Source organism: Taurulus bubalis, assembly GCF_910589615.1.
Source record: "Taurulus bubalis genome assembly, chromosome: 4".
Lineage (NCBI taxonomy): Eukaryota > Metazoa > Chordata > Actinopteri > Perciformes > Cottidae > Taurulus > Taurulus bubalis.
In genome coordinates this window covers 13,444,883-13,456,991 of record NC_136592.1, presented here as the reverse complement: position 1 = coordinate 13,456,991, position 12,109 = coordinate 13,444,883, and the positions used below count along the sequence as shown (strand labels likewise).

General features: G+C 41.2%; 1 protein-coding gene across 1 annotated transcript in view; it reads left to right on the top strand.

The window, feature by feature from the left end:
- Window positions 1–2,915: 2,915 nt before the first annotated feature.
- lmo1 (LIM domain only 1) overlaps window positions 2,916–12,109 on the top strand; it is a gene marked incomplete at its 3' end in the record, with an annotated part of 9,473 nt that continues 279 nt past the window's right edge. The window contains exons 1-2 of the mRNA XM_079216885.1: window positions 2,916–3,193; window positions 10,756–10,881. Of these exons, the coding sequence (XP_079073011.1) occupies window positions 2,952–3,193; window positions 10,756–10,881 (368 nt within the window). The 5' untranslated portion in view covers window positions 2,916–2,951. The remainder of the gene's footprint in view (window positions 3,194–10,755; window positions 10,882–12,109) is intronic.

The window sequence follows — 12,109 nt, the reverse complement described above, 5'->3', positions numbered from 1 at the left end:
CCCCAACGCACCTCTCCGTTTCTCTCGCCTCTGGTTTCTCACTCTCTCTCTGTCCCTCTCCTCTTTTATTACTGATAGCTTCAGATGTCCCACCTGACAGCTTCCCCGATTTCAGCCAGTTTAACATATTTTCATGGATGTTGCTGAATGATTGAAATGACGTTAGGTGCACAAGCTAGCTAGTATGTACGTAAAAGACAGTCTAGCGGCCGGACCGGAAGTGCATATATTTATTAAATTGTACGTTTTTAATTGTAATTAAATGTAAATCTTACAAAGGGAATTTTTATAATTAAAAAATCCTACTTATTTTTTTTTAAATTATGTTTAATATTAATTATTACACCATTAGACCAGCATTACATTTTTCCTCTCGCGCACCCCCTAGAGGCAGCTCTACCACACTTTGGGAATCCCTGACTTAGAGGATGCTGAGCAGGGTTTTAAACTAAGTGTGCATCCAATAGAGGGGGTGAGCAGCATGCAGTAATTCCAGGATATGTTAAGTTTTGGCCTTTTCAAATGTGATGTAAAACACACACGTGATATGTTTAAGGAGTGTGTGGCAGGTGGTGGTCTCAACCAATTAGGAGTAGTTCTCTGGAGGTGGAGGAACAACCTTTTAGTATAATTAGTTATCTTATTTAAAGCAAAGATTTTGAGTAGAATAACTAATTAGGTGTCATAAAAGGCAAATTAAAGAATGTTGTGATCCCCGAGAGAATTTCCGCAACTCCTTTCTTTATCTTTGTACAAGCTCTGAAGCACACACACACATACATACACATTTTCTCTCTCCTCATTAAGACTGTTTTTAGTTCTGTAGAAGTCTGTCAGGCATACATACCTGCAGAGAGCTCCCCTAACAAGCCATGAAATGCAGGTAGAAGAGTCCACCCTTAACCAGTGTGGCTTGAATTTTAAGCTTTTTTAGCTTCATTTACACTGAACATTGGTATTTATAGCAGGTTTTGTGATCCTAATGCGCCGGCTTCAAGGGGTCTGTTTTGGAGAGGGAGGGAGTTGAGGGAGCTGGAGGGCAGGTAGAACACTAATTGATGGCTCCCATCACCAGCACCGGACCAATTAGCCTCTGCTTTCTACTTCTGATAAAAAATAAGACAGCTCAACACCACCAGAGCACTTACTGACATATAAACCAAAGCCATAAATTTGACTAACAAGCTCTCCTATTTCTTTCACCTATTTTTTAAAAGGGGAAATCCTAATTATATTACATTCATAGCATTACTGATGTGTGGATGGCCAAAAATTGCAGAGCAAATCTGGATCCAATAAGGTACTTTGTGAGTCCATTTAGGTGTGCAGATGTGTGTATGTGTGTGTGTGTGTGTGTGTGTGTGTGTGTGTGTGTGTGTGTGTGTGTGTGTGTGTGTGTGTGTGTGTGTGTGAGAGAGAGAGTAAAAATGTGCCTTTTAAAAAGAGGTATAAGGTTTTTGTGAAAGAGAACTAACTTGACAGGTTCAGCAGACAAAAACAGTGTTGAGAGTGAAGCAGTCCCTTGTTACCAGCTGTGGATGTGTTCAACACGGAGCAAACCACAGAAGTTACTGTAAAATAGCAGTTCTAACTCCAGAATGACCCCCATTCACACTTAACAACACTGTTACAACTGTGCATACTTTCCTGCAAATTAAATGCAAATAAAAAACTTGTATCTGGTCGGGACAAAATCTACCTGTGCACATCTCTAAAGTGCCACAATAAAACAGTGACATTATATATAAACCCCAGTATAACATGTCTAAAATGGGCCTTTATAGATACCCACACATACCAAATGCTGGCCTAACCCCCTGTGATGCAGAGTGTCTGGTCTTTTTTTTGGAGAGAGACAGAGAGACACACAGAGACAGAGAGAGAGAGAGAGAGAGAGAGAGAGAGAGAGGGGGAGAAATGTGTTTTGAAAGTAGAGTGGCAAGTGGCGTCCACTGTGTGTTCTTTTAGATGGATCAATAGCTCAGTGTGTGAGAGAGTGTCTTAAGAGCTGTTGTCTTGTGCTTTCAGCTGTGGCAGACCTGTTAGTGCTACAGAGGGGAGCTGCGCGCCCCTGCCTCTATACCAGCAGTGGCCTGAGGGGGGCTTTTAGTCCAAACACAAATGTCAACCACACATAGACTATTAGTGTTTAGTGCTGTTATTAAATGGACTTTATTTGTCCTTTAGGAGGCTAAAAGGCGCGCTTAAAAGGGACCTGCGTGACAGCAGGGCAATTTGTGAGTTTGGTATCTTAGGCCCGCTCGTTGCAGACACATGAGTACAGATAAGTGTAAAAGGAGGTAAGGCTGTAATGCTCTGAGTAGGGAACGTTGTGTGTGTCTTTGTGGTGTGTGTGTGTGTGTGTGTGTGTGTGTGTGTGTGTGTGTGTGTGTGTGTGTGTGTGTGTGTGTATGAAACACCGAGAGTGAGTGTATGCTAAAAGGCACTTAGGCCATAACATATCTCACTGGGGTCTGGTAGCAACGTTTTTGTGGTCAGAAGCTTTTTAAAAGGTTAATGTTAATCTATATCAAACAAAGCCCATGAGGAGCTTTTACAGCTGTAGACAGTTGAGCGAATTGGTCTTTGATGAAATGGCAGGTAACTAACGTAGTACGCTGCTCCCTGTAAATACCACAGGAAGATAAATAAACATTGTGTCTTTTCAGAAATACACAAGACATGCCCCTTCCTCAGAAACCTGCTGCAAGTGATCATGTAACTTTTGTACTACAGCATGTTCTCAGTGGAACGAGTAAGTCAGGGCTTTGTAGTCCAATGTGACCTGTGCGCCTATCTACATGGAAGAATGTTTTCTTTAATGCATATGAAGCAGGCAGGCCGTATGCTGTGGCCACACGCAAGGCCGGGCTTAGACGCCTCGAGAAGCAGCCAGCTTATCAAAAAGAGAACATGAAAAGTCACTCGTGTTCCTGGGCCGTAAATCACGCATGGCTGTTTGTCTCCTTATCACTACAGGTGTGCCGATGCTCTCCGTCCAGCCCAAAGGGAAACAGAAGGGGTGTGCTGGCTGCAATCGCAAGATTAAAGACCGCTACCTGCTCAAGGCCCTGGACAAATACTGGCATGAGGACTGTCTCAAATGTGCCTGCTGTGACTGCCGCCTGGGGGAGGTGGGCTCCACCCTCTATACGAAAGCCAACCTCATCCTCTGTCGCAGGGACTACCTGAGGCAAGCAAGACACACAATCACCTCTTTCCACTCACAACAAACACAAATGCCATGCCAGTCCAAGAGCTCTGTGACATGAAAGAATCACAAAGAGATTTTGTTTGCCTCCTGGTAGCGTTTACTTTGGTTTCTCAGTGTGTTTCCTGTGGCTTGCATTCATAGAAACACAGCTAAAATCTAAATCATGCAAATATTCATCAGGGGATGCTCCAACACAAGCATATTCCACTGGCAGACAAAAAAACTAACATATGGGCATTTTTTGGAGCTGTGTGTCTACTTAAAAAAAAAAAAGCTAAATTCTGAATACTGTACAAAATTCTTGTGCAACCATCAAAGGATGAGCCGTTCTGTCATGACATTTCTGTATCAGTGCATCCAGAATAATGCACAGTCACAGTTTGAATATGAAGTAAGCAGTGGGTTACATTTACAATAGCTTGTTCTCGTAGCATACTTAACATTTAACATCTGGCAATATCTGTTCTTGATGAATTTTGAAGACATTAGGAGCTACTGTGAAAAAGAATTGAATACAATTTGAATCTAACAATGGCATTATACATTCAAACCCCGTTATACAGTATCACTGCTACTGATGATATATGTCCATTAAGTTAAGTTAAGTTCAAACCAACACGTGTTTTTTTTTAAATTGTTTTTGATATTTTCATCATCATTTTGTCATCAACACAGAAGACTGAAGTAGACTTGCTAGTTCTTGTACCAGAGCTGTATGTTGTGAGAATCCTCCAGGCTTGTTGCTTCAACAGTGTCATTGGCTCTGGATAGATACCCCCCCTTCAGATGCCCCTGCCATCTGCTTGTTAAATTAAACATGACCATTTCCTGGGCGTTAAGTCACATTCCCAATGAGATCCTACCATTTATCTGTGAGGGAATCCCCGGGGGCCGACTTAGGGACGTTGGTGCCCTCGCCCCCACCCCTCTTTTAAAACTCCGCCCTGCGCTGCCCTCCCCCTTTTTCCCCTTTCTTCTGCCTACTTTGTCTCCTCACTCTCTCACTGATACCTCCATCTTATTGCTACCCACAAGGTTTGTTTCAGTTCAATATTCTAATTCACAAACATTCAAAACAGCAGCTATCATCTTGTGCCACTTCTAAAATCCAAACCAAATCAACTTGGTTTTCTTCCTACCTCACTCATGGATCTCCATGACATTTTACTTACATCTCAGCTCCTCCTCTGACCTGGACGAAGCCCGCAGCCCACTTGAGAGGTGCTTAGGGACGTTACGTTGAGATAGGCCATTACCATCCATCAGTTCCCACCCACACTTAATGCTTTTAAGATGCAGTGAGAGGTCCGCTAAGACCTGATGTTGCCCCGAGAGGGGCAGATGGTGCAGATGAGGTAATAATAAATGGGCAAATGACCAAGAGAAGGCAAAAATGATGAAGCTCAGAGTTTCACATGGTAAAATACATCTGCTGAAAGGACAGTAACCCCAACCCCCCAACCTATAAGTGCCTAACTGGCACTGTGAAGAGAGAAGGAAAAGCTTTCTCGCACATTAGACCGGCATGATGTGGAGGTCAGAGACGGGATGAAAAAGTGAGAACGACATATGAAATCAAGAGTTAGGAATACTAAAATAAGAATAAAAAGGAAAGAATGAAGTGAGAGCTTTCTGTGCTCCTCTGTTGCCCCGGATTGCCTAATGAAATCCATCCCACTCGCCTGCTCTTCAGCCTGCGACAAATGCAGAGTACTTAATGGCTAGAGATGCTTGAGATGAATTCTATTATGGAACAAATTAAAAACCTTGCCTCGCGTACAGAGAACCGGCAGTTTGAGAGACCAGAGTATTTGAAAGTAGGTGATGCAGTCTTCATCCGGCACTAGTTTCCTTTTCATTCCTTCTTTTCTGTGTAGTAAGACGAAGGCTCCACTCACCTGCTGTAATGAAGTTAAATCTGTGCACTGAATTAGCCTCCTGCACTTCATTAAAGACAAGCGGGTGAATCAAACACACTTTGGTTATTTCCCCGAGTTTGGATCCCTGCCATGCTCACATTAATTATTATAGGAGCTCCATCTGTGATTGTCCTTCAGTGGCATTAGCAACTTATTGAATGCACTCACGCTTTCCTCACTCTTACACTTCAACACACACAAACCCTAAAATACACACATACCTTAAACAGCGTCCTCCCCTGCCCTCCAAGCCACTGCGCCAACAAAAAGTTCAGTTTCTAATATCCCTGACTTTCACTTCCCGGTATCAAGAGAGGTTTTTTTTTATCAACTTGGCCACACTCTTTCATTATAAATGAGAATAATAGATTAATTAGGCGTTTCCTTTATGTCTAGGGCTCAGGATCGCACGACTTCACCAGAGGGTTGACAATCTAGTCATGGTGTGATCATCAGGACTTGAAGCCTGAAATCATTTAATCCTCTATTTCATATATTAGAAGGGACATAATAGTCATCCACTTATCAAAATGGGGTATAATTAACTGTAAGAGGAAAACGTTTTCAAGATAATGAACATTATAAGTTATCCACAAACCGGTGAAATAGTAGGGAGAAGATCTCCTGGCTCCATCTGGATGTGACTTTTTCAAATCGGTCCTATCCTTATTTATAGGAGGTAAAACAATTGATCTCCTCCGTTAACAGTTGCAGAAAGGTTTACACTTTCAAAAAGATGCAACTGTTGGGGAGGGTCAGAACATGCGATGCATGCATAACCAGATTTCTCTTTTATGAAATCTGACTAACTCTGTGCAGGCTGGGAAGTCTCAAAGAGCTCAGAGAAGAGGTAGAAAACTTTAAGAGGCGCAGCCCAATCTGAGGGAAGCAATACTGAAAGGCAGATGATGCACTGTAGGAGCTTTACGGGTTTGAAGTTGGCAAAGCAGCAAGTTGAAAGAATTTAAGAAGGCTCTCTTTTCTCTGAAGAGTGATTGTAATGACTCAATAACAGAAGCGTCTTTACATTCTTGCCACCCAACTCTGCTTCGAACAACCCACATCAGCACACATTTTTAGCTATTAAATAAGAGCTCTACGGAGAGCAGTTCCACTGTGTTGAAAATTGTAGGAGGCAGGGATTAGGCAGCTATACATGTTGTTTTATAATGCATATAAGAGCTTAGATATTGATAATTTACCCCAAACCGCTCATCCTATTTAGGGTCGTGGGGTGCTTTTTTATTTTGTTGGTTTTTTATTAAGTTACACAACAAGAAACTATGCATATAATTATATATAAGATACAACAATGAGTACTATGGATTCCATTATTGAATCTGAGAGGGACTTTGTATTATAATATTTGCATATATTATTATTAATTATTTCAAATCATTCTATATTAAACAGCTGTTATTATGATAATCATACATTCAGTCATTTTACAAGCAAAATAAATCTTTGGTTTTAGCTTCTCAAAAACAAGAATGTACAGTTTGCTTAGGTCATGTATGAAAGTGAACTGAATATCATGGACTGCGATATTTTTCAGTATTACTAAAGTTACCATGTTTTATCCCTTTTAACTATTATGTACTATAAAACGGGCCATGTAATAGCTGAACAAAGGTGAGGACTTTTTAAAGTTTCTAAAAATAAATAGCCTGCTTTCACTTTTACTTTTCATGCTGTTCAGAAATCCTTTACAGAATGTCTTACGGGCTGTGCGGAGCAATCCAAATCAGCACTTCTGACCCTCTAAACCATTTAAACAAGACTCAGAAGCGGCTATTTGAAAAGAGGACTTTTTGTGCTTCAAACTGTTGCAATGCGGATGATTGATCTTTCAAACCCGATGGGCTCAGTGTATTATGAACAGCACTGAACAATACTCTCATATTTTCCAGAAACTCACCATTCATGCTCTGATTAAATAGAAATCCTAATAATTGTTGTTGAATTTTTTTTCCACTTTCCTTTTGAGCATATTGATTTATTTAATCCAAATGACCACGAAAATGGAAGTGCATGAGCCACTGCACTCCTACAACACAGGACATGTATCGGAACAATGCGTGGGAATTCTGCAGAAAGTCTATTCAAACTAAATAAAATCTATTGTAAATTAAATGAATGAATGTTTTTCAACGCTAATCCACAATGTATAAAAGCACAGTTTCAGTGCTGAGAAGCATATGCTTTTGAGTGTATATTGTACTGTACATACTGTGTATGGTTTGTATAGATGACAACACCTCTAAAGATGTATAATCACAGTATGTTCCATCCTTCAGCACAAGATGACCTGGTCTGTCCTGTTCATCTGTGGGCTCCCGCTTGGCTTTCAAAAGTTTGAATCAACCTAATTGTGTGTATCTATTTTACTTTGCATTCTCGGATCTGACAGAAAATCCCTTGACCTTTACATTTTCATCTCAATCATGTTTTGGTGTGAAACATTTATTGCTTGCTATACGCAGCTCCTCTTCCGCTGTTACTCATGAGACTGCTGCAGCAGTGCTGCAACTCTGGTTGCTTTTAGCTTCCTAGGAGCACAAAGAGAAGAGTGTAATGTGTTTGAACAGTTCTCTCAGGCTGTAATCTCCTCTTACCACAAGGATACCAATTAAGCCATATGTTGATACCACGCTATAACCCAGAAACATCAATTGCTGGCTGAAGAACTCTGAGTGGGACACTTTCTTACACTCCAACTCTTAATGTTATGGTGAAGATGGAAGCTGTGCCAAATTTCTGCCTGCGATAGTAAACCACAAAAAAGATAAGGAAGTGGGGTTAGCATGGAAGAGGTTTATCTCTTCATGAAGACTATCAGGGTGACTCAGAGGAATCAGTGTCAGTTAAGAGAACATGCCACGGTCCTGCTGTTTCATTTTTACTGTGCCTTTCTGTGCTATTAGCAGAATACTTTTGTCTCACTAATCAAGAGTACTACCGACTATCTTCTAAAGATAACAGCCTCAGCATAAATTAAGGGCCAGATTTAGTAAGAAAATGGTGTGGAATAGGTGGAGGTGGAGGTGGAGATGGCGTTGATATGGATGTTAATACTGAGGTAATTGTCTTTACAAAAGAAAAGTTTAGTTGCAGTTGGAAGTTATTTTACAGTTTAATGATGAAGTTCACATTTAATGAACACAAATCACAATATTCGTTCCATTATTCACACTTCACAGATTTTGTTCATTAATGGGCTTATTTCTTCCTCATTTGTGTTTCTAATTATTAGGTTTTAGTCATATGCAAGCCTATATTTGATACACGTTAATTTCCACCACGAACCTCCATGTGGCTCGTGAAAATCCCATCTGCGCTGTGTTTATGCCTCGTCATGGGGTGAACTACTTAGCGTGATGATTTCATCACTGTTCAAAGTGGGTGGGGATTTTGAAAGCTGTGGGTATTTACCAGCAAGCGGTGGGGGGGCTTTGTTATAAATTTGTAGTTTCCAATCCCAAACTGTTAACAGATAACCCATAGTGACATCATCAGGGTTATTTTCGCAGACTTCACAAAGCCTCTCCGGAACCATGTGTATATTGGGAGATTGCCCCTTTACGATGCCATGACTTTTTTTCAAAAACAAGGGAGTATATGCAACTAATCAGATCCGGTTTCTTCCTGCTAAAAGCCTTTGGTATATTTGCATTCATTTTTGGGTTTTGAAAGCCAATGAAAATATCCTATATTTTTGCGAGACAAGTAAAGTTAAAAGCAACATACCTACAGCAGCTTGGGTTTAATATGTAAACAGCAAACAATCCTTGTGTTTCATGATAAATGGGAAGGATTTGGATCATTGGTTTGTGGAGAATATGTGGCAGAAAGGTAAAAACTAGCCTCAGGAGTAGCACACTAGTTTGACTCAAGATACAACTTAGTGTCGGCAGAAAGCTGGGCTCCCCCACCAGGCGTTTTCACAACCTGTATGTATCAAGTCAGCACCATGTCCGCAGCCCAAGAGACAGGTTAGAATATTCTAGGAGCTTTTACAGGTGTGTGCATGTCAGATGCTGTAAGAGGCCATGGCTTTCTGGGCTGGTTTTTAGCCTCGGTTCTCTGAGGGAGAGAAAAAGACATCACCGTGTGACCCATCAGTCCAGTATAAAGCTCAGGTGTGGTGCGAAACCTTGACTGTCATGATGACACAGGAGGTGTGAGAGAGTGGGTTATATCTAACAGTGAACAACAGGGGAAATAATTAGCTTTAATGTGATTGTGTTACAAAATCAAGGCTGTCAGGAAACCCTACACACTGTACTGGAAACAAGAAGCACTGTAGCACCAATATTTGCCAATTTTTTGGATCAATTCTCAATATTCGCTCAATGTGTTAGAATCTTGTAGATATTTGGAGAAGAGGGAAAACATATTTTTTAAATGTGTCATTGTGGGGAAAAAAACCTACTCCTTTGAGTTACAGAGTGCCCCATAGGTGGCAGATGTCTACTGTATGAGAACATGCAGTGTTTTACAGAAACAGTAACCAGTTGTAACAATGTCTTTGTTTAACACCGTGTGAATCCCTCTCATAGAACATAACAGCCTTTCTCCCTCTGTTTCTGTCTCTCCTGCTCTTCTGGGGCAGTGGTCCCTAATTAGAAGCAGGGCTGCTGGATACGTTTCCTTTAACAAGGTGAAAGCAACTGAATGGGACTAGCATAAACAAGGCAGAAAATCAACACTGTGACTCCTCTGTCTGAGCCTTACAAGTTTGGGGGAAAAGTGTTTAACATACTGTCGGAATGGCAATCTGCTGTTGCCTTATCCCCTCTTGCAAAGCTGCGAAACGGTTCTTCTCTTCCTGCAGAATATATAAATCTATCTGTGCTTCAGAATCTCCAAATTAAACATAGGGGCAGGCGCTTGGAAAATGAAAATGTAAATCAGACTGGGAAAAGCATTTGAGGTTCCTTTGCTTTGAGGAGAAAAGAGATCTACACCAGTGCCGCCTTGCTCTGTTTGTGACCTTTATCATTTGGCTCCTATAAGCCTAAACAAGCCGCAGCGAGGTTTGAGCAACGAGTCTATTCACTGTGAAACATTTAGTTAACTCTTCAAGGTTACATCTCACATCACGTTCTCAGGCTCCTCTCGGAATGAAAGAGGAAGATGGAGAAAGAGATTGAGCCTAAATCCTTGTAACAGAAATCTTTTGAACTTATGACTACATTATAGAACGTAGTCTCTTGTGCAAAAATCCAGCTGGCTTTGGTTGAAGAAAGGCTTCATTAGGTATTTTTGTTATGAAAGAAGACAACTTTCAACAATTTAAATGGTTTGCTTCAGACTTGTTTTCATGCTTTTTATAATGTGCAGGGGGTAGGGGTTCTTTGAAGAAGGCCATGTGATTGTTTTAATTAGATCATTAGCCAAGAATTAAGATCTATGTTTGTAACTCTCATTAACAAAAATACCAAGTGGGTGCCAAGAAAGATTTGTGCATTCATTCGACGTATTACGACTTCGGCCTCTTTTCCCTTCCTTTGCAGAATTTCACTTCTATTGTTTTTGCAGTCAGTACGTTTTTGTTTGCTCCTTTATTGCATCAAGGTAAAGGGAAGGTGGGTTAATCGTTGTCTGTGCTCTGTCTTGCAGGCTCTTTGGTACGACGGGGAACTGTGCAGCCTGCAGTAAACTGATCCCAGCTTTTGAAATGGTGATGAGAGCCAGAGATAATGTTTACCATTTGGACTGTTTTGCCTGTCAGCTTTGTAACCAGAGGTAAGACTGGGGATATAACTGCGCAACATCGCCTTTAAAAAAAACAGCCAAACAAAAAACATGAATTCATTGTTAAATTGGCCAATAGCTTAAATATTAGAAGCTATTGAAAAAATCTTACAACAGTAATTTGTTGTCTTATTATATATTTACAGATCACCTGACAAGTCTAGGGAAAACCCCTAGCAGTTTGTCCTTGTTTGTGGCTAAATCTGTAAATCCTTTAAGCCAGAGAGATGCAGAATTAGCTCTTGTTCTTTGGTGGCTGTGTAGGAGCTACAAAAGTAGTCCTCCAGAGGTGTGTTGCCACATAAGGGAGCACGGACCTATACAGGTGTGAAATGGTGTTTCCTTGGCGATATGATCTATTATGAAATTGGACTGAGCACAAAGCCCATGGTATGATACACATAGAATATGACATACCCAAATATTGCTTTTTCCCATTAATATACTGTCAGTAATGGCACCACTCTGAGAGCAGAGTGTCCTTTGCATGCTTGTCAGGGGTTCTGTGACCCTGTTCCTCCACACAGCACAAGCCCATTAACCTTCTGCACGCCAGATTCAGTTACCATAGTGAACACCTGCTATAAGGAAATTATGACTGCAGTCTCTCTTCTCAGCTGGCAGACATGAAGCCAGGTCTCATCTGGCATCGTATTGCCATGGCTGTGACTGTTTTACCAGCCTGGCTCATGACTGAAGCTAGCTATGCTTGGCTATATTCTTATCTTCACTCGCATTCAGTCACATTATGGAGCTGTCTCCACTGTGTCACACAAACAAACAGCCGCACAGAGAAGAACATCAATAGGGTAGGCTGCTATGTCTTATTGTTTCCTCCTCAATTGACTCTGAGACTTCAGAGGAAAAACATTCCCGAGCACTGAAACCAAACTGGTGTGTGAGAAAGCTAACCCTATGGCAGAGGAAAGCGTGGAAAGCCGGGGAGAGATGACCTGCCTTTTATCGGGTGCCAGTGCTCGTGTCTGCTTTCTTTGAAATGATAGCGTTTTGATCTACTTTTATTTGGTGCCACACATTTATGATGACCATCAAAACGGGCTTAGAATCTGAGGAGGTGCAGTGTCGGGGTGCGTCAGGTAAAAGGTCCCAAACCTAATGTGCGCAAACAAACAGAATCATCATTACCTGCTGATCTTAAATGCAGCATTTTCACTGCCAGAGTAGAGTCAGCCAGTCACACACACACACACACACACAC